The sequence below is a fragment of the Hippoglossus stenolepis genome, chromosome 4 (assembly GCF_022539355.2).
Source record: "Hippoglossus stenolepis isolate QCI-W04-F060 chromosome 4, HSTE1.2, whole genome shotgun sequence".
Taxonomy (NCBI): domain Eukaryota; kingdom Metazoa; phylum Chordata; class Actinopteri; order Pleuronectiformes; family Pleuronectidae; genus Hippoglossus; species Hippoglossus stenolepis.
In genome coordinates this window covers 4,130,917-4,153,485 of record NC_061486.1, presented here as the reverse complement: position 1 = coordinate 4,153,485, position 22,569 = coordinate 4,130,917, and the positions used below count along the sequence as shown (strand labels likewise).

The window sequence follows — 22,569 nt, the reverse complement described above, 5'->3', positions numbered from 1 at the left end:
TTAGGTGGTTCGGCGTGGGCCGGCGCAGACCTGTCACGCGGTGTTTGCAGACGGGTTAATGGTAAGACCGAGGGATGAGATGCTAAGCCAGAACAATAATTATACAGCGAAACTGTAGATAAGAACATAATTGCTTGGTTTGGCAATTTGTCTGTCTGAGTGCATGGTTTGGTTTCAAACAACCTACAGGAATCTGTCCCTTTCTTTGCTTTTAGAAGTGAATAAGTAATAATTGCACTTATTTGTCCTTCTGTCACTTCTGTCCAACGTGAACGTCTTGTTTGGCGTGAGCACTCGGATTTACTGGAAGTGTGAGACGTACTTGAAAGTTGTTCGAGTTCCACATGTCCACGGCCGTTGGCTCCTCAAAGATAAGGAGTGAATGTTGTTTGTGTCCCGATTTGTGAACGTGGCCTTGGACGTTACTACTTTGTGTGTTTTTTTTGTTGCGCGAGTTCAACAAAAGGAGACGTTTGCATGAGATTTTTTAGAGAAGTTGTGCTCAAATAAACGAAGACAAATCACTCCTCTGTGCCTTGACTCATCTTGTGGGAATTCATAGTAGTAGCGTTCTTTGTATAATGTGCACGCAGAGTTTTTTTGGCAGCCTCTCCCACTGTGGGATTTCATCAGGCTCCCTGCAAGAAAAATAAAGAAAAGAATCGACAATGGCCTCACTGATTGCAGCCGCTCCCTCCACGACCACAGCGGGGCGAGCGTTTATGGTGATCCTATTTCAGCGAACGTGAAGTGAGATCTTGAAGTACAGTGACACGGCGCCCTGCGTGTTTCTTGACTTGCAGAGAGCCGAGAGAGCAGCACTAAATAACAATCTTCGCCGCACACAGGGCCCTTTGTAACACGTCTCAGTTGGGTGGAGGGGGGGGGGATCACAAACCTAGCAGCGGAAAACTCAACAGCGTGCTTTGAGACCCACAAGTGGTTATGATAGGGTTTCTAGCTGAGGTAGAAATGGCCCTTAGAAGCGATCTGAATGATAATGTAAGAGGAACGAGGCAAAACTTTATTTAGGTGAACTTGTGAAGCAAGTTCCCCCGGAGTTTCACCGCTCCGCTGTCTTCGGATCAGAGGAGTGACTCATTTTTTTTTTTTGTTGTGCAAGGTACATCATGTCTGGGCAGGTTGGTAACGCTGTCTTTGCTCCTCTTGTTGTGTTGAAACACAAGCAGCTGGCTGTACGGCATGCTGCCCCTGCATCGTGACAGTGGGGATCCTTCAGGTGTTCGCTGGAGTGTGTCGCGGGTGCAGCCGAGCCAGCTGATATCAAGGTTGAGAGCCATCAGCAGAGTTCAACAATGTTACACACTCTCGCCTTGACGGGCTTGTCTGGTGGTGGAAAAGGGGGAAGACAAAAAAAAAAGAAGAGAAACGGCACAAACAACCTTGGAGTTGTGTCCCGTCGCGGTTCATCAGCCAAGCAAAGTCAAGCTGGCTGAGCTGTGGGAAGGAGGGGAGCGTCACCTCGGCCTGTCCGGGCCTGCTCGCCCTGCAGGGGAGTGGCAGCGCATTAACAAAGCGTGGCCGCCTCAGCCCCCTGACACGAAGAGCCGAGGGCAGCCGGGGTCTGCTCTTCACTTACCTAATCAGCCAAGGAGCGGCACACGGACATGGCCGCCCCGGCTCCTCGCTAGCAAACCGTCGATAAGGATCCCCGTGCAAAACTATCATGCTCGATATGGCCGTTTCTGCTTGGCTAGTCTCGCGGATAGAGGGCGGGCACGGCCTTGTCATGCGGCATTCTTCTAACTAGGTCACAACAAGTTTCGTTTTAGTGCAGCCGAGCGAGATCTCCTCGTAGCTAGAAAATGGGTTTATAAATATTAAACAGTTTTTTTCTTCTTCTTTCCATAACAGGATTTTTTTTTTTAAAAAAGAGGAGGGATGAGACATTTGTTTTCATAAAGTAAATTGCATTTGAAAACTATAGCAAAATGATGCGGAGCGTGATAATCGCTAAATAACCAAATGTTTGGGGAATGAGAAAAAACAATACACAGCTAATTGCTGCGCACCATCGATGTTCCCGCCTCCCAGGAAACTAACGTCTTTGATCACTGCAGGAATAGAAAATACAAAATCCAGTTAAATGTAAATGCATTTGCTTGTTAATGCTACTAATGCTAAATCTAGTTTCATTAGGAAAACAATAAGCTGACAGAATAATAAGCTGCTCCTGAGCTGAAAAGTCGCAGTGGCTCAAGTGTGGAGTCATGATTTATAGATATGCGCTTTTTCAGGATGTTTTTTATCCCCTTATTGTTGCCATTGCTCAGAAATACAAGTTTGTGCATCAGTTAAATAAAAAGTCCCCTTCAACCGCATTCATGTAAATAAATGAGAGACAATTTTTTCCACTCGTACAAACTGCGAATCATCGTCTGCCACCACATTAGCAGGACAAATGTGAAACAGCGCCACTGGAGAGGCTGCTTATTAGTATAAACCACTCAGGCCCGATAAAACATCGTCCAGAAAGTATTTCTCTTCTTTCTGTCTGCCCTGTAACAACACCCGAGCTTTGGTAGCTCCAGCACATCTATAACGTATGAGGGCTCGGATGTGTCGCTGTGTGCGTGAGCAGGAACAGGTAGAAACCGCTTTAAGAGCCCGGTTTCCATCGAAATCCTTCATCCCAGCACGGGCCACGGTCAGTCAGTGATTTATTACCAGCAGCGACGGTGTGGCTGGTTGTGTTTTGTGTGTGTTGTGATGCGGTGCAGGAACTACACCATTAAAGCAGGTTTTTTAGCCGCTTTGGTCGGTGTTTGTTTGTCGGTGCAGCCGTGGACAGATGTCGTCACAGGAACAGTCCCAGACGTTTACAGGTGTGTCGCTGAGATCAAAAAGAAGGCAGAGCTCAGACATGTGTGTGATTCAGCCGATGAGTGCTGAGCAGCCGTGGCTCACGATGCAGTAATGGCTTCTGAGTTCTCATGTAATGATGTAGAAATGACCACAGTCAACGAGGACTCATCCAGAACACGAACATGCCGACGGGCGTCACGGCCGCTGTTTCCCCAGTCTCAGACAATGACAGCGTGTGACGGCAGCATGAGTGTAACATGTGTTTTGAGGCTGCCAAACAGCTGGATGTGTAATGACACTGCGAAGAACTACTTCTCATGCATGGCCTTGGTCCTGATGTGGAAGAGGTTGCAGTAGATATGTGCAGCTTTGTTGAATAAAGGGCTGATAAGATGGTAGCAAGGGAAGATACCATATATATTTATGCTTGGCTGTAGTAGCAATACATATGGCCACAGAGTCGTTGTATGCTGTATATCTGCGTTGCTGTCAGAAAGTAGCTCATGTCTATTAACACAAACAAAACAAAAAAAAAGATTAATGTGATTATTTGTATTGCTTTCTTTTCCAATCCCAAACATATCCATCATTTTTAAATTAATACTCGCTGTAATTACCGTGCTGATATGCATGAGAGGTTAAGGGACAACACGGTCTAAAATTATACACAACTTTAGACCAACCAGAGATTACGCCCCATGAGGAACACACCTGTCACAGCTCACTGCCCTTTATTTCACTCTGGTCCGGCATTAACCCAAATGTCGACTTTTATTCTTGCATCCATTCAAAACCCCCTGCACGTGTATGCATGTGTACGTACATGTGTGTGTGTGTGTGTGTGTGTGTGTGTGTGTGTGTGTGTGTGTGTGTGTGTGTGTGTGTGGCAGTGTGAGGCTCTCAGACCCCTGCATGCACAGATGCAGTTTTGTCAATTTTCAAGACACCGGCACTCGGCTCATTTCTGCTCAAACATCGTCTGCCGGCTCTGCGAGGCCCCGGATTGCCAGTGAGTGAGTGTGGGAGTGCGGGGTGCACTGGCAATCTGTGAAGGGCACAGAGAAGATGAGAAATTTTCACCCCAGCTACTATCATTTCTAGGCAACAGATATGTGCACTATCTACAGCGGCGCGGTTGAAAACACTGGCATTTATAATCCTGCGTGGCGGCAGTGAAGTGCTCCCTAGATGTCAATAATAATGCCCAGGCGGGAGGGAAGGAGTGTGAACCTTTAACTAACAAGAAACGGTCTCAGTCAAGTTGTTCTAATCGTCACTCGAGTCAATTATTAAACCCGAATTCCAAAGAGGTAACACAATAAGGTTGTGCTTATCAAACGTGGTCACTTTAAATACACAGTGAAATGCTTTTACTGCCGTGGAGGGTTAGTGAAAGCGGAACAGGAAATGTGTTAAATATATATTAGATATGTATTGTGAAAAAAACAATCAGCAGAATCAGGATCTAATGTATCCGAGGAAACGAGACTTTAAGATCACGATGAGCAATTTCTTCTGTAATAATGTTGTTTTAACACATTCCACAGATTTTAGGAGTCTCCTGACTTTTTTTTTCCAGTGTAGCTTTAGGATAATACCCCCCCCCCCCGTCCCTCTGACCTTGACTGAAACCCAGCTCCGTGAAGTAAAAAGGAAAACACACATACACAGGCGAGGGCCGGAGAGCAGCTGCAAATGGAGGTGTGACCTTTCACTTCTCCGACACCTTCACCCTCTACTTCTGCAAAACCCACTTTCACACCTATTTGAAAACTCTCTCGGGGAAGTGTGAACTTGCTTCTTTCACCTCCCTGTTGTGCTACATCTTCATTAAATATCTAAATGTGGAAACACAAAGTGAGGAGGGCACTGACGTGGTTTCTCCAAATTAGTAATATGTTGTAATTGGTTTTCTCTGCGTAACGAGCTGTTAACGAGTTTATAAATAACCCCAGACAGCAAGGGGTTCTGGTTAATACATATTTCTAGTCAGCAGGTGATGTGTTTATATCTGTTTTCATTGAGTGAATCAACTGTTTTTTTTTCCTCTGTGGAATTATGAGATGAATTTAAGAAGTAACGATTCACCCTCAGTGGGAGATGAGAAATATGAAAACAAGCCTGTGTGACACTTTGTCATTGTTTGTCTGAGAACGTCGATGGCTCAGTCAGATGTTTTCCCACGGCAAACAGAGACAACGATTACAAACCATATTAATGTGATAATAAAAACAGAGCGGCACAATGCACCTCTGTGCTCAGCCACTGAATCATATCAAGAAAGACCAGCTTGGTGACTGTGCTGGGGGAGGGATTGTGAAACCTGTGAAAATGGAAGTACACGGGAGATGAAAGTAATGATGAGGGACACGGTTCCAGATATCTTTTGGTGAAAGTCACCCATCCCTTGAAGTCTTATCCCACGGCTAAAGCTACGGTATTAGGTTTCATTTTACAGATAATTGTGAGATACAATGTCAGAAGAAGAACATTTTCTCTTCGGGTGTAAAACCTACGAGGAGAGATGAAATCAGTGAGATATCCAGGTGCAGGGATCTTAATTCACTATCGTCCAAACCTGGCTGGAGTAAATTGAAACGTCCTTTTCCCGGATTAGGACTCTGGAGAACGCGGGCGAGCTGTTGCAATTTTTGTAAACGGGTTACGGCGAGAGAGAGAAAACATGTGGCCGAGACTCCACGATCGGGGTTACTTATGTGGAAAGGCTTCAAGCGAACTTCAAACATCACTTTAATGATCCATAATCCTTTGGCAAATCTTCAGTGGGCAGCCGAGCGCTCCGTTACTTTTTTTTTACCAGGATGTGGAAATCATGATGAAATGAAGTCTGAAGCCGGAACAGATAAATATACGTATCTCGCATCTCTCTACATTTGAATCTGAATATCTTTTTAACTAAAGCTCAGGTTAAAGCCGATTGTATAAAAAAAAAATAGGACGGGGCTGTAAAAAGAAGCAAAGAGGAAGTGAAAGGAGGAAGAGGCAGGTGAAAGGTTCTTTGCAAACCAAAGCCGCACTGTCAGGGAAGAAGAAGAAAAAATAAAAAGAGTCCACGTTGGGTCTTAATGGAGCCATTGATCCTGCGTCAATGAAGGACACACCCAGTAGGGGACTGGCTCACAGCGAGGAGACAGGTGTTCGCTCGATATCTGTCCCACTTCTCTGACCTTAAAGCTTTTAATCAGCTCTGCCAGGGAGCTTGTCAATCCTGTCAAACAATGAGCAGCCCACGGTAAAGACACAGTGAAGGGAGGGCAACGCGAGGGTAAGAGCTCCAAATAATACTCCCACAGCCCCGAGGAGGAGGAAGGGAAAAAAACGCTGTACATGCAACGTGCTGCTATTCTGCCCCTCGCTCCCACCGGACAGGCCCCGGTGCCTTTGAGCCGGCTCCGGCAGCGGTGTAAATCCTGTCAGCAAAGGTTATTAATGTCAAAGTGTAGGTGTTCACGTGAGTAATTTCATCTGGGATTCTGGGATAAGGTTTGTGTGCGGCTACAAAAAGCCGAGAGAGACGCCGGGCATCGTGGGAGATGATTCTCTTCTCCCCCCCGAAAAAAATAAAACAACAGCACGTTTCTCCATTTGTTCGTGAGTGACAGAGATTTCAATACGGCTTAATTGAGTTGTTCAATCTCCTCCTGCTTCACTCTCCCTGTTTCTGATCGATAAACTATCAAGTTTTTAGTTTTTTAGGTTGTTTTCATCAAAGCCAGAGCCTGATTCATATTTTTTATTTGTTTTGTCCCCCGACTCTGAATTGGTTTCTCCGTGAAGTTTAACCAGAGAATATCTTTTAACACACAGAGTAATTACGGCGCTGGTTTGATTGCCTTTAATAGCTCAAGCTGTCAGCGGAGCAGTCACACAGCTACAACTCGGCCGCAGCGAAAAAATTCCATCCAACCCGCACGATAATCTCCGCTCCCTGGCGGCTCCTCGCCAGTCGTTCACTTCATCTGGATGCCGCTTAGTGTTAAGTTCAGAACTCAGATGTCCGGGTTGGGTAGTAAGTGATTGTTGATCCGACTGCTTGTAATCTGGGCGCAGGAAGAATCCCACTCCTCGCCTTTTTCAGCAGCAGCAACTACGGGTTAATTTCCTGACTTCTCTTTTTTTCCCCTCCTCTGATGCCCCCAAGCCCACAGCCCACCCACTGCGGTGTTTTCAGATGAAACCGAGAGACACCCCGAGAGTCGTTTGCCTCCATTTTTTGATTCCCATGATTGATCGCCTCTCTCACTCTTCCTCACACTTTTAGGAGAATCTGTATAGTTTTTCTTTGCCGTGTGCATGTTTGAAGAATGCAGCGAATGTTTTTCTTTTTTCCCTATCCCGGGTCTCTGTGTCAATACACATTGTTAGACATCTAACGACCAGCGAGGGCTGGAGTAACTCATACCACCCGACTCGGCTTTCAGCCTGTTCCCTTTCCCCTTTCTGTGGCTTCGTGGTCGCCTACTTATGTCTCCATGCCAGCTGCTTCCCTCTTGAAAGGCCGGCGCAGATATTTAAGTGCTGCTATTTCATGTTCTTTAAAAACACTCAATCAAACAATGTCTCAATATGAAGAATAAAAGGTGCAGATGCCTGGAAAATAACTGTCCAGAAAATTGCCTCTGCTGATATTATGAAGTCTTTAAATATAGCTCCGTTTACCAGCGTTGTTGATTCTATCGGTTTGGCCGTTTGAAGAGAAACGACTGTGGCGTCAGAATGACATTCAAGCTGCAATCAAAGATATTTTTCAACATCCCAGATAAAGGCTGGATGCACTGAGCGTATATATGGAAACATAGTGCGATCTGTGTATGAGGCTGATGGGAAAGACAATACTCCGACGCACAGCTGGAAAGCACATGCAGCAGAATATGAACACGGGCCTGAGATGTGGTGAGCATTCCAACGGTTATATGTATGTGGAACATGGAGCCTTACTCGCCTTGGAAAGACGGTCGCGGCTGTGGTCGCGGTTTAGGAAATAGTTCAGCCCTGGTCTCGGAGTTCTGCCGAGAACCGCTGGATTTCATAGAGGTTTATGATCAAAACACACATGAAAAAAAAAAGGGGGGAATGTGGCGAAGTCCAGAATCCGACATTCATACCGAAACGCTGCGTGTTCTCATGTAGACGCCGCTCGCACATATCAGCGCCAATCCCGTCTTCTTGTTTACGTATCACACTCGTTATTGATGCTGCAACTTCTGCCATTCTGAAAAAAACAGTTTCCAGAGAATTTAGGGCAAAGTGATTGTGAACCAAACGCCTGGAACCTTCTGACAGTGAGCGGCGAACGTCTCAAACTGAGGCGAGGAATGCCTGTTAAAAAAAAAGTGCACGCATTACCAATGTGAAAGATTATTTGAACAACACGATAAGATAACATGTTCAGGGATAAAGTGAGTGTAGCATATCTGACTTTATCAGCTTAAGTAGCTGTGCACGTTCATTCCGCCAGTGGTGAAAACAGGATACTAATCCAGGGCCTAAACGATGTGACTGCAGGGCAAAATTCATAATCGTGTTTATTTGTGGTTAATTCCTTGTGCACGTGCGCGGAGACGGCTGCTGTCTCACAGTGTCGGGTCGATGCTACTGTTGATGCTGCTGCTTTCACTTTGGATGCAGTGTGGCTGGTTTTTACGCCATCACAAGTGATACAAGGGCTGTTAATTGGCCACAGATTTCCTATTGTGACAATAGCATTTTCGGCAAACACAGAGCATTTGTCAGAGTCCCATGGCGATCACGACTCAGACACATACTAAGTGTGCTTGTTAATTGATAGCAAACTGGGGCTGCAGCCCACTGCCCACTCCAGCTGGAGTGTGAATTCCCTCTCCTGTATGTTATTGGATCCGCTGTATAAATGGCCTGAGCCGGAGATGCTGGAGAAAAATAGCTCGGCGTTATTACACCAACAAGCGGAGCCGTGTGCACGCTGCCCCTGCTGTCCTGTTTATGCCCCAATCACAATTACAGATGCACTTTGATGACAGCCGGCTCTTCTATTTTTTCTCCACACGTGTTTAAAAATGTATGATATGCACAGCTTCCATTCCTTTCAAGAGGTCCGCGGAGGCCGCTGCGATAACGCAGAATGGAAATGTCTGCGAAAGAGAAAAAAAATCACAAGTGACTCTAATCAAATATTGATTGTACGCTCTCTTTTCTTGGTCTAATAAGCCACCGGTCATGCAACAGTGCTTCCTTGCCCTATTTACCCCAAAGGCCGCGCCCCCCCGCCTGCTCGCCTGTAAGATATCAGCTGACCTTTGTTAAAAAAAAAAACGAGGGGTAGAAGGAAAAACTCCAGTGATAAAGGTCGACACAGGTCACACGCTAAAAAAACAATATTCTTCTCTCTCGCTGAGTATTTCTAAAGGTTACCGGGCTCGGGGTGTATGGATTTACGCCCACAGGATGTGAGAATGCAGCCGGGCTCCACATCAAGTCGATAATTGATCGTCCGGGTTTCAGTCGTTGTTTTGATTTTGAAGTCTTAATGTTTTACGAATGTGTCCAGCACAAGTGCTTGGCATAGCCACATGGAAGTAGTCCGTGTTTGTGGTGTATGCAAGACTTATCTTTACTTGTGGACAATGGAGCAGATGGTGTGAGAGAGGGATTTGTCGTGCATGGTCGTCCGGGGCCAGGCTCCTTCTCAGCACTTCCTGGCAGGACTTTATATGCGTTTGCTGAGTGATTAGTGGAGGTGTAGGGTGCTGCAGCCTGCAGTCTGTGCCACCGCTGCTCCATACGTCCCACTCCAAAGCCCAGTCTTATAGATTATCCTCTGTGCTGCACAGCGGCGATGTCCGCGGGTAATACTTTGTAAAACAGCATTAACGCTGACTCATGCGAGGGGAAATGAACACCTGGTCGCAAACCAGCGGTGATTCAATTTTCATAAACGATGATTGTGGTTTTTTCATGGGGACCAAAACTGCTTGTTTTATACAATCAACCGCTCGAAACCCAAAGATATCGAAGAGAGCTCAAGGGAAATGGATTTCTGGGGCTGATAATGGGGAGGAAATAATTATAATATTGCTTTAATGGCCGATATAACGAAACAAATACATAATTTTTGTAATATAATGTAAAACACTAACAGAAATTTGCATATTTCCTACATAGTACATTCTGTAAAAAAAAGTATCTTCCAAATATTAGCCAATCAATATTGGTCTATGTTTTAATATCAAATTAAATAAAAAGTATTTATGCAAGTGAATCCTATATTTACTTGTGGATATACAGACTTGATATTGCATCGTGTTCCTGTTACGAGTCATATTATTTCATATCCGCTCTACTCCACCGTGAAGAGGAGTTTCAGTCTGCACCTCCGTGACCTTTGCCGCTCTGACGGCGCTCTGACCCGGAGGCCGGAGGCGAGGCCGGCTCCTGCAGCCCCTCCGTGTTATTGTGCTGTTATGTCGACTGTGTCAAAGGAGATGTGGACAGAGCCTGTGTGTCGCCCCTGTGCTAATACTGAGATTTTTCCACGGGAGGTGTGTGTGTGTGTGTGTGTGTGTGTGTGTGTGTGTGTGTGTGTGTGTGTCTGTCGCCTGCAGCATCGTCTCTCCTCCGCTTTAATATCCTGAGTGCTGTAATCTGCTCACCACGTCTGACCTGCTGCGTGTCACTCTCACCGCTTACCCTCCCCCCTGTAACTCCCCCACAATCCCCTACATCACATTTATGTAACCCCCCCCCGCCAGCTCCAGACCCACACCTGAGACCATAATGCACTAACACTTTTTTGCACCCACGCCCCCTGGCCCCCGTTTTTATTTATTGATCATCTCCTTTCCTGCCCTCGTCTGAAAGCCCAGGGATACTTTTGCATTATTGAGGAAATAACCAGCACGCATCACTGTGTGTGCGCTGAGCCCATTCTGAGGATGGGATGTTCTGTTGACTAATTGTCTGGCCTGGGCAAGTGCTCCCCGGTGCCTTGGCTTGAGATCTGTCTGATAAAGTGTATTATTATCTCTCTCCGTTATTGCTCTCGCACCACAACACATTTCGGATACCAGACGTTTAATCACAGGCTGTACCTGGATCTGTGCCCTGTGTGTTTTATTATCTGGGTTTCAGTCAAACAAACACAACTGTAACGGTTACAGTCATTCATTCACCGCGTGAGGAGGTGACTGTTCCCTCCCCTGCAACTGGTACCTTCTCCTTTTGTTTATTGACAGTCGCTCGCTATCTGGTATCAGGGGGGTGATGTCATCTCGCCGTTTGGTCAGGTAACGTCAGCGCTGTTTATTTTGTGTTGCAGGGCCGAAACCGTGGTGGCCTTGTTTAGTTAAGCTGCAGCGGGAGGGAGGAGGGTCACAGCTCTTGGATTCTGTGTTTACACTCGATATGTGCTATACACTCTCACTCTCTCTCTCTCTCTCTGTCTCTCTGTCTCTCTGTCTCCCTCTCTCTGTCTCTCGAGGGCAAAAGCCTTATTTTTGGCCGAGCTTTATTTGTCATTGCCGCAGTCAAAGACAACTCAAATCCCAGATTACCCCTCGCATATTCCCTATCAGAACCCAATAAAAAGCGTTAATTACAGCAAGTCCACCGGCGCTGTTACTCTGCTGCATATATAAAAGTCAGGGAGGACGGTGTGCGGCGCTCAGAAAGGGCACAATCCACCCCACTGTGTCATCTGTGCTGCGTTCTTTGAAATTGTCTGATAACAAAATGGAGCGTCTGTGTTTTCCAGTGTTTCACTCAAGGATGAATAATTTTTTTCCCGCTGAACTAAGGAGGAGACGCTCAGATCCAGGCAAACTGATGCATCCCCTTGACATTTGAAACGCCTTAAAGCTGCTCGAGGGGCGTGAGTGCGTGTGTGTGTGTGTGTGTGTGTGTGTGTGTGTGTGTGTGTGTGTGTGTGTGTGTGTGTGTGTGTGTGTGTGTGCGTGTGTGTGTGGGCTCGTGTTGCCTGAGAAACCACGGATGCAGCTGCATTAGGTGAGAATCGGTGGTTACGCTCGGCTGGACGCCGCGCGCTGCAGACCTGAAAGTTGTAATTTCTTTGGAAGCCCGGTGGAAAACACACGTTTGTTGTGTGGGGGCGTGCAGTCACTACATGTCTCTCTCTCTCTCTCTCTCTCTGTCTCCCCCCCAAAACAAACAGCCATTGGGAGCAGCTCAGCTGAAATGCACTGCGCCTCGCGTGGAGCCGTTCCAGATTGGGAAGTCGCCTACCATAATAAATTTTCCCGATAATCATTAACATTTACGGCGCAGCAGATGTTACATTGTCCTCAATGAACGAGCGTGTTGTACAAAAGAGCATTTCAAATTTGAACCAGATCGAGGGAAAATCAGGAACAGGTCTACCAACCATCTGCTCCAGTGAGGTTTCGGCTCCGCAGTCGAATGTTTGCTCGGGGAGACGGAGGGTAAAGAGTGCTGCTCTGGCAGGTACGTCGTTGTTTACCCAAGAGACCCGGCTCAAGCACCATCAAACAGTGTCTGAGTGGAGATTAAAACAAATTATCTGCGTCTTGGAAAAGAAACCTGAACGGGCCGCGGTCGACCAATAGCAACGTTAAAACACAGTGTGTATACCTGCGCCCGGTTGAATGGAGTGGATGTGTTAAAGCCTCCAGCACAGTGGGATAGCTCCGAGTGTAGTCCCATAATTTATATTACAGCGCGTCTGTAAAAGCACTTATGTCTCTTGATAACATACTGTCAGCAGAAATGCCAGAGGATGAGCTCTAAACAAGTGACTGACAAAAGAAGAATAACAAAGTCCCACAAGGAGAAAAAACAAGCAGCTAATGGGTGGGTTTCCATGTGTGTGTGTTTGTGTGTGTGTCAGATTTGGACTCCCCCTATACACCCCATGTGTGGTCATGAATAAAGCAACTTTGCCCCATCGCCGTGGGAACTGGGGCTACATTAAACAGTCATTATCCCTCGTGGGTCGGCCCATGTTCTATCCGCAGCATCCCACTTAAGAACCGACGGTGTTACCATAGCAAGCGCGAGAGGAGGAGATGCGTCTTCGTGAGATAAGCTTTCAAATCTGTCTTTAACAAGAAGTTTACACCAAAATACACAAACATGGGCTTTGTATGAAAATGGATGTGGACTCTAAGACGGGGAAAGTGAAGCGAATGTGGAAATTTAGAGTAGAGTGGGACTCCACTGGTTGCAAAGAGAAATCAGTTTCTATAGCAATGACACGAGATACGAGAAAATGACTTTACAGAACAGTACAAGGGACGATAATATGGAACAATACTGAAAGACAAGCAATTTGTTTTAGAATTAGAAAACAGGACATTTCAGAATTAGCTCATTTTTGATAACATATATTTAAAGGTGACTTATTCCAATCAGAACATTAAACATGTTCAGGCAGAGTTTTTGGTCTCGATCTCTAGTTTCACCAAATATGTTCACTTCTGGTTTAAATAAAACAAGATGGTGCTTTAACAAAATGCCCAAACTCTGGTTCAGCTTCAAACCAACGGGTGACGGTGGTTTGATACTTGAATCTCCGCAAAAGTGAACGCAACTCAAACCGATGTCAGATATGACAAAATTTGGCCGCGATTGCCTTTCTAGTGAGCGCCGGCCGGGTCCAGTGGAAAAAAAAGCTCCTCTTCATCTCTGCCCCGAAAAGCCACAGAGAGGACGCCATTTAAGTCGGAGAGGAGTGCAGTTTAATGGCATCACACTGCTCATTTTCTGGGGGTTTTGAAGTTTCCCTGACTTCAAACGGCGATGCCGAGCTGCCGTTTGGGACTGACGGGGAGCCAAGTTGCCCCGTGCAGCTTTAAATAGAAGACATTAATGAGCGCCTCTTCTAAAATATGCATTCAGTCCTATTTAATCTTTTAGCCTTTCTCACGTTGCCGCACCGAGAGGTGAATTATGCTGAACTTTGTCTGACTCAGGCTCAAATGGATATTTCTCGGACGAGCGCGGCCAAAGTAGTGCTAAACGAGCCAATAATTGTCTTTTGAAATAGTGTTGGTAGTTGGCCAGTTCAGCGGCAGAAAAAAAAAAAATTCAATAGCGTTACATATCCATTACGGGGATGAGCTGCCAAATCGCAGTTGTTTTATGGAAAAGAAGCTTCCTAAGCTTGAGGAGACGGCGCCCTGGTTTTCAATTTAGGGATTTATGGTGTTTTATTCTTTCATATGAAGAGCAGAGTCTGGTTGAACGTGATCGGAAGAATATCTGGGAACAAAGAAGATGAATACATGTCGTGTATTTGGTAGTTTCTTATCAAGAGGAATCAAGCATGCTCTTTTTTTTTCTATATTTGTGAAATACTTCCTGGATATTGTCTGTAGAACACGGGGAGGCCACTGGACTGAAGGCTGTTATTAGGTGCAACGCGCCCCATGCATTGTCTGATGCGCCATATGCAAACAACACAGAGCACATGCTTTCCCTTGCTGCCTGACGGGGCCGGATCATATTACAGCTCTGTAAACAGTCCTGTACCGAGGCCCTGGGAGTCTCTCGCTATCAGTGCAGGGCCAGACGCTGCAGCAGCTGTTTTAATACTGCCCCTTATGTCCCTCTCCATCCAAGTCAGCTCACCTGGTGCGAATCAAACCACACTTCCTTCTTTTTTTTTAATATCCTGCCAGCTTGGGCATACTTTGTTTGTTTGTGTTGTTTTCCCCGTCCAGAAATAGGGGCTCCTCTCTCTCCGTTGGCAACTCTCAAGGTAATGTGCAGCCTCGGGTGTATTATAGCATGACTGCCCCCTCAGTCACCCTCTTGTCAGCGGGAGAACAAAGCAGCAGCAGCTCGAGCTACGACAGCGGCCAGCCTCAAACCGGCAGCGCACCTACAAATCTCCCCAAAGCCCCGCCTCCCTCTTTGTCTCGCTCTCCCGCTCGCCAGCTCTGCATCTGCACTGCATTTACCTTCTCTTCTCCCTTCCCTCTGTTTTCCACCTCTCCTTCTGTATCGCTGGCTCTCGTAACCCCCCCACAAAAGCCACCTCCTTAATGCCTCTTGCATGTACGCGGGCTCTGTTCTCTCCTCTGCCTTCGCTGCTCTGTGGTGTAGTCTGTAATTAAAGCTTTGCTGTGCGCTCAGCCAAGGACTCCTCCAGTCCTTGAATGAAAGGGGTCCCCGTGGGTGCCCCTGGTCCTTCACGGAGGGGCTCTGTGGCTGCGTAATTATGCCTTCTCCTCTGGTTTCCATTTGTGCGAGCTGCTGTTTATTTGGTTCAATCAGAGTGGGGAGCATCAGATTCAAAGGAGGAAGGGGAATAGAGAGAATTGGAGGGAGGGGGCTGCAGCTTTTTAAAAAAAAACAGCCCCTGCCAGTATTGTTTTAGCATTCAAGCCGGGGGGGAGGGGAGGGGAGGGGAGGCCTGGCCAGGTACATATTTATGAGTTTTCACAGCCTCTCACTTCCCCTTCAACTTAAGATTAAACTTTAACTAGTGTTGTCACACAGTAAATTGTGTTTGCTATTTCAAATAATATCATCCTATAGCTGCCACCGCTGGTAATCTAAGCTGTGATAAAACGGGGTACAGCTTCGCCCCCAGGTGCACAAGGACACAGGTGGTGCTCAGGGTGCGGATGACAAGGTTGCCAGTCCTCCCTGTCAAACCGCATTAGCAAATCAATCTGTCATCTTCGAATCCCACAAGTTTAAATCTCTATATAAGAGTAAGGTCCCGGCGATGTGGTCCGGAGGAAATGAAAGATGATGTGCACTCAGCAACTGCGAGAGGTTGTCACTTTGTTTTTTTTATGGGATTTGATGTCGGCGGCGAAAGTCTGAGTGAAAGCAGATAACCGTGGATAGAAATAACCTTTCTCTGGTAATGCACTGCTTTCCCAGCGTATGAGCCATTCAACCTGAGAGGTTTGCGCCCACTGTGCGAGTCGGAGAGAAACACATTGTTCATCTTAATGGTCCTCCAGCTGTAATCTCCACCAACTATTTCCCGTCTCCATGCATGTGTTGTGCCCCAGTGTCCTTCGCCTGACTACCTCCAGTCTTTATGAGGAAAATCTTCAGAACACTCTGCTGCTGCCGCTCAGGCAGTTTGACAGCCAGCACGCACCCCACCCCCCCCCATCAGCTTCCTCTACAGCAGGAGATAGACTCCATCAGATATTGTATTCAGTGGGTTATACATAAATGGATCCCTCTCATGTGTTCTTACACATTTTAAATCCCCCCCTGTGGAAACTTTATCTCTCCGAATGCAGGGATTCTTCATCATACTGACGCAGCTACTCGGTGTTAAAGAGCTGCTCCGTTTTTGTGGTGCATGCATGCAGCGCCCGCTCCTCCACCCGGGGCAGCAGCGTATTTCCTCCTCCGTTTATATGACTTGATTTACTGGTGGCTTTATGAGTCCGGTGTGATTAACGGAGGAACTTCAGTCTGTCTTCCTGTGCATAGGAGATCATTATAGCCGCAGCTGCTTGTAAATACAAGTGCGGTCGGTGGGCTGTCGGTCCAGGAAACGGGACGTCACCAGAGTTCACCTGGACAGGAACATAAATCGCAGCCTGAGATAACGAAGATGTGTCAGAGACAACAGGATGCAGGAGCCCTGCAGCCGCTCAGTGACACATCTGTTCAGACTGCAGATATTTCAGACCCCAGGAGTCTATGAAAGTTGTAGTTAAGACTTACTAGGACTTATATTGAAGTAATAAAGAAGGAAAGGCAGCAAGGAGAGCTGCAATCTCTTATTTTACGTCTTTATCAATCAATTCTGCAATGAATTACTCAGTCAGAATATAGCTCTTATCTCAGTTTCACAGAGGCAACAAGTTCTAGACTTTCAAATGTCCAACAGAACATAACTGCCAAAGATATTCAGTTTACAATGATCCAGAACAGTGCAGCACAGCAAGAGCGTTTCCAGGTTGTAGTCGGAGTCGGATTGGAGTTTGCATGTTCTCTTGTGTCTGTGTGGGTTTTCTCCAGGTTCTCCGGCGTCCTCCCACATTCCAAAGACATCCATTATGGTTATTGGAGACTCTAAAATTGACTGTAGGTGTGAATGTGAGCAACCTGTCCAGGGTGTGTCCCCTCAGGGAATTGGCTGCAGGCCCCCGTGCCCCTCAAAGGTTAAGTGGTGTAGATGATGGACAGGTGATATAAATCAGGGAGAAGCAGATTCTCACTTGTGAAAACTAGTTGTTATATTTTCTTAATAAAGGCCTGAAGTTATAATCGGTTCCAGACAAAAGCCGGTGTTGTTTTTCGATGAGGATCTAATTGAAAGGTGTTAACTGCTAATCTGTGGCCATACCATGCATCAAGTGGAAAGCAGATGGGCCGGAGAGAGGAGGGAGGCGGCACTTCAGTTTAGCATAAGGTCATCATCAGCATGAAAGACCGAACCACAGGCGAGTTTACAGAGGGTCCGTCTTTGCTAATTGACCCTTTTTTGGGCGACCGAGCTCCTCACAGGCTCAGATACCAGAGCGAGCGGCATAATTACAGTTTTTTTTTTTTTTGATGGAGCTAATGTGTGTGTGTTCTCATTGTGTTTGTGTGCTTACACAAGCCTCCGCATTGTTTCTTTTAATAGGAGCTCCAGGCAGTCGTTGAAGTATTTGAGAGTAAAATGTAATTAAAATGACAATGGCCCTAGCCAGTGTGTTGCTGGGTAGGTGGAGGGGAACGCAGCAGACGAAGCCTTGGCTCCGACTCGCTGCCCTTGTACTCATTCATTAGTGATGCATTGGTTCTCGCCCAGCCCTCCCATCTCATCAGAAACAGCACCCTCGGTGACAAAGACAGGGTTGTATGGATGTGGCCATTATGTTAATAACTACTCCCACAGCTTTCGCACACAACCATCACCATGTACCCACTTTCTGCGCTGATGTATAGGGAGCAGATGTAGCATAAGGCGAGTGTGCGGCCAAATCCTGTGAGCTGACTACAAGCGGTGTGCGTGCATGCACTACTTAGGAGGCTGAATTGACTCCTTGACTTTCAGTGCATGTACTTGCTATTGAATGGAGTGCTTTGCTTGGCCTCGGACACCTGGTAATCGTAATTAAATGTTTTCTTTTCCCTCTCTCTCTCTCTCTCTTCTAGCTGGCAATGGCCAGATGGTACAGATGGACTCCACTAAGTCCGGCTTCGTGGGTTCACAAGTGGAGCTGCGCTGCATCTTCAGCAACAGCAACCCGCCGGTCAAGATCTCTCAGGTCACCTGGCAGAAGCTCCTCAACGGCACCAAGCAGAACGTGGCCATAGCCAACCCGGCGCTCGGCGTGTCCGTCCTGCCGCCCTTCAAGGAGCGGGTCAGCTTCAAGCAGGCCGCGGTGCGTCATCGCACGCCCTCGCTGGAGGACACCACCATCGTGTTCTCCAACCTGCAGCTGTCTGACGAAGCTGCCTACATCTGCGAGTACACCACGTTTCCTGCGGGCAACCGGGAGAACATGGTCAACCTCACCGTCTTTGGTAAGAGCATGAAGATAGAAATATTAGTGATAGTGAAATGTAAAAATTCTGGAGAATAAGTGACTTTAGCTGAATGATCGGTAAAACTGGTAAGGTCTTGTACTAAAGTGAGAACAAAGTTCGGCTGTAGAGTTCTTAATCTTACCAATTTAATTTAAGTTCTTGTTGTGTGTCATGTAGTTTGTTTGTGTACTTTATTGAGGTCTGATTTATCTCAGTGGAGGAACTGGTTAAACCCTCCGCATAGATTTTTAATGTGTTTTTGGCCCAAACAGAATTTTCTTCCTCGTTAAATCGTTATCATCTTTAAAAGCTTGAAGTCCCGTCAGCATTTAAGGCAACTTTTATTCAACATGTATATTTCCAGAACATGTATCGCTGAAATGTCAAATTTAACAAAAACTTCACTGGACAGAGACTATACATCTACATTCAGGGCCCCAGTCTGATGTATTTGCACTCAGGGTTATTTGCCTCAGTTTCTACATGTTGCATCTGACATGTACAGAATCTACAGATCAGATTGTTGCAGTCAACGAATCGTCTGTAATTGTGTTTTGAGCCGAGATAAAGTTAAAATGAATATCAGGTTCTAGATCTTGGAGCTTGGAGCTCTTTCCCCCCCGACATGTTGGCACGCGCCTGATGAGCTGTCAGAGGGATGTGAACCTGTCACCTGAATTTGACTCTAGGCAGAAAAAGGACATTTTTCTGAATCTGATAAGACAGGGGTCAAACGACCATCTTCCCTTTTTATTGAAGGACTGAAAGGAAACACTTGAGCAGCTCTTCTCATCAGTGTTGCCACAGGCTTTGCTGTAAAGGAGAGTGAAACCAGGAGGTCTTTCTCTGCTTTAAGCTCGATACTACAGATGTGCTGTTTACTGCTGCGGCTGCACGATTTCGCTCCAGTCGACAGCTGATGTTCTTGTTCCATCGCGGACCTCACATGCTCAGCGTGGAAATGAAAATCATTTTGACGGATTGCTGATGTGATGATTGGGGTGACGTGTCGTTTAACTCCAATCTCGGTTGAACCCACATGGCTCCGATAAAATAGGAAACCGCCGCAGAGAGCGGTCAATAAAAATGGCAGGTGAGACAGAAATCAATAAGGCCACTTCAGAGTGTGTAATTTGGCTTGAATAATCTTGTCTGGTGTAAAGAAAGCAGAGCCCCGAGATGTCGTTTGTCTTGGAAAGGGGCAGATTTGAAAAGGTTGTGCCCTGATTCTGATTAGAGGTCTAATTAGACATTAAGTGTTGGTGTGTTTTCCATTAAATCCCAGTGAAGAAAACCCCACTTGGCTTAAGTGCTCAGGGTTGCCGGAGCTCCTCGTCTGCGCCGAGTCCCCGGTCTCTGTCGCTGAGCCTCTCAGGCCCTTTTCTAGGCTTCTGCGGCTCAGCGAGCGGCAGGAACCTGTGTGCAGATAACCAAGCGGCGGCGTTCAAAGAGGCCTCTTCATCGTCTATTTGGTTCAGTTGTGCATTCACTCGTGCCTGCCTTTTGATGTGCTAAGAGGAGATTGTTAATTGGCAACTCGCAGAGGATTCAAATTGGAAGACTGTGCTTTTGGGCAGGCAAGTGGGTTCTACACGTGTGAGAGCTTTGACAACTGCGTCGGCTTTGAGGAGGAGAAGAAACTTAACTTTGCTTCATTTGAGTCACGTGGTTTTTTTGTCTCCGTCGCTTTTTCTTTTTTTTTGTTTACTTCAAACAGAGGTTTTGATCAAATCCAAGACTGATCGTCGATGAAGTGGAAAATATACGACATGAGTTTTAATTGCTTTTCAATAATTGCTTTTCTTTAACCTTTCTTCTCTGCAGCTCGGCCCATGACGCGTATGACCTTGACGACGCCCACCATCGTTGCCAGGGCTCAGAAACGCAAGATGACCGTCGCCACCTGCCTGTCAGCCAATGGCAAGCCCCAGAGCGTGATCAAATGGGACACCAGGTTGAAGGGCGAGGCCACTTTCCAGGAGACCCGCAACGCAAACGGGACGGTGACGGTACGGAGCAACTACGTGGTGGTGCCGAGCCGCGAGACCCACAAACAGAAGCTCACGTGCATCGTGACGTATCGAAATGAGAGGATCACAGACAGCGTGGTGCTCAACGTGCAGTGTAAGAATCCCATCTCGTACACGGTCACATGAGGTTTTCATTCTTGTGCAGAATTTATTGTTCAGTCCTTAAAAAAACATGTTTTAATCTTGATTTTGTGACGTTGACGTTGCAAAAGGACACAGGTCACTTTTGTTTACTGAAAACAAGATCGAGGTCTTCTCGGAAACGCTGCTCAGAAACTTCCAGTTATACAAAGGGAAGAGAAACTTACACGAATAAGCTTCTGAGTATTCAGCAGAATTCTTCTGACCAAAGAGTATTTTTATACATTTCCAGACATTTCCAATTTGTATTAATGATACATGAAAATACTGCTTAATCTAAAACTGGAAAATTATGGATTTATTTCTTTAGAGATGTTAGTTAATTTAGAATAGTGAAATACATTATTAAAAAGTTTTGTTTAAAGTTTAAAATAACACAGTGAGGAAGTATAAGAATGTGATATGAATAGTTTTCTGTTATATCACCCAGCTGTTTCTTCTCTTCCACATCTGTTTCTCGGGTGTGGATTAGATTAGATTATATTGTAGTCGTCAGTTTTAGTGTAAAATAGCAGCAAAGCTAATGTGGTTTAAAGTGTGCGGACATAGCTCAGATGTTTTTAACAATCGCTGGAATAAACAGAGCAAAATCAAAACCGGATTCAGTTTTAAAGTCTCGATCGGAAGGAATTCGAGCTGTTTACAACAATGGATGACGTTTAGAATAATGAATCATATTGTTGTTTTTTAAAGCAGTTCTGTTCTATAACTGGAACGACTTTCAGTTCGTATTGTAGACATATAAAAGAACAAGTGGTCTGATAAGCTAAATTATTTATTTGTCATAAAGAAAGTGACAAAATACAACTTTAATCTACATTCGTACCTACATTTAAAACGTTTTTGCATAATTCTGCTAACAACAAAACAATCACCTCCCTGAAAGATTCAATCATCTCGCAGCCAAACTGTTGCTTCGGCCGATGTGCGATGAAACGGCGATATCGTGTGGATTTCCGTGGTGAACTGACATCAGCGTTCCTTCTTCCTTTCAGATGAACCTGAGGTGAAGATCGAGGGCTTCGATGGAAACTGGTACTTGAACCGTCAGAACGTCCGGCTGACCTGCCGAGCCGACGCCAACCCCCCTGTCACCATCTACCAGTGGAAACTGTGAGTCTGAGTAAACCCCAGCTAAGCCCCTCAAGGCTCCGGAGAGGAGACAACACTGTGGCTCTGTGTTGTTTCACTCGTGTTAGATTTCAAGGGGTTTTTCTGGAAGGATATTTCTGTGTTCTTTGTTTTTTAAGGCAAACAACAAAGACAAAAAACACGCAAACTTCCTTCCTCCTCTGCAGAAATGTGTGTCCCTTTTACGTGTTTGTTTGCTTGCGTGTAATGAAGAGATAAGACCGGTACCTGAGGCAAGAGCACGATGGGCCTATTACGGCAGCAGCCCACACCCCTATCGGCCTGATGGTCACAGATACTGGGAGAACAAACACAGCACGCTTTGCTTTGCTTTTAGGGGGTTTCGCTTTGAAGTCCAGGGACCAGCATGCAGGTGGAGGGGCAAGAGAGCGTCACTGTCAGCGGCGTCGTGTTGTCACGGGGCTCGAGAAGGCAGCGGCCTGTCCCCGACACACAGAGTACAGGAGGCGTGGATGAGGCTGGCGTACCACAGGCCTGACATCAGTGTTTTTATCACCGCAAATACACAAACCAGGGGAGATACAGTGCGCCCACGGGAATCGCACAAATAACCCCGGCTTCGTTGTGCTGTGAGTAACGGCGTGAAAGTCGTTCATGTGGAAATGATGCAGTTTAGATAAAACCACAGAGAAGAGGAAGGAATACGACCAGGATGGAGGATTGTTTCTCTGCAATTAGCGCTGATCAAACCTCTTAACTTGACAGAAAAGTCGGCGCGGCTCTTTGAATATAAAGCGACTAACCGTGTTTTTTTTTGGAAAGTACTACACAATGAAATCAAGAGATAAATGTTGCAATTTGTCCTGTAATTGCACAGTAAAGGTTGGTTTGTGAAATACGTCACTGGCCCTGAGTGGATGTGGATGAACAGGCCATTGTTGGATTTTAATGAGGCTCGGGGAGTTACTTTGTTTTTTTACCCTTTTTTCATTCTTCTTCCTTATGCATA

The 22,569-nt window shown here is 46.2% G+C and overlaps 1 protein-coding gene across 5 annotated transcripts in view; it reads left to right on the top strand.

The window, feature by feature from the left end:
* The window catches only part of nectin1b (nectin cell adhesion molecule 1b), a 149,293-nt gene that overhangs the window by 31,907 nt on the left and 94,817 nt on the right, over positions 1-22,569 (top strand). For all 5 annotated transcript variants that reach the window (XM_035153746.2, XM_035153747.2, XM_035153750.2 and 2 more), the window contains exons 2-4: positions 17,923-18,294; positions 20,122-20,421; positions 21,464-21,581. In XM_035153746.2, coding sequence (XP_035009637.1) covers positions 17,923-18,294; positions 20,122-20,421; positions 21,464-21,581 — 790 coding nt within the window. The remainder of the gene's footprint in view (positions 1-17,922; positions 18,295-20,121; positions 20,422-21,463; positions 21,582-22,569) is intronic.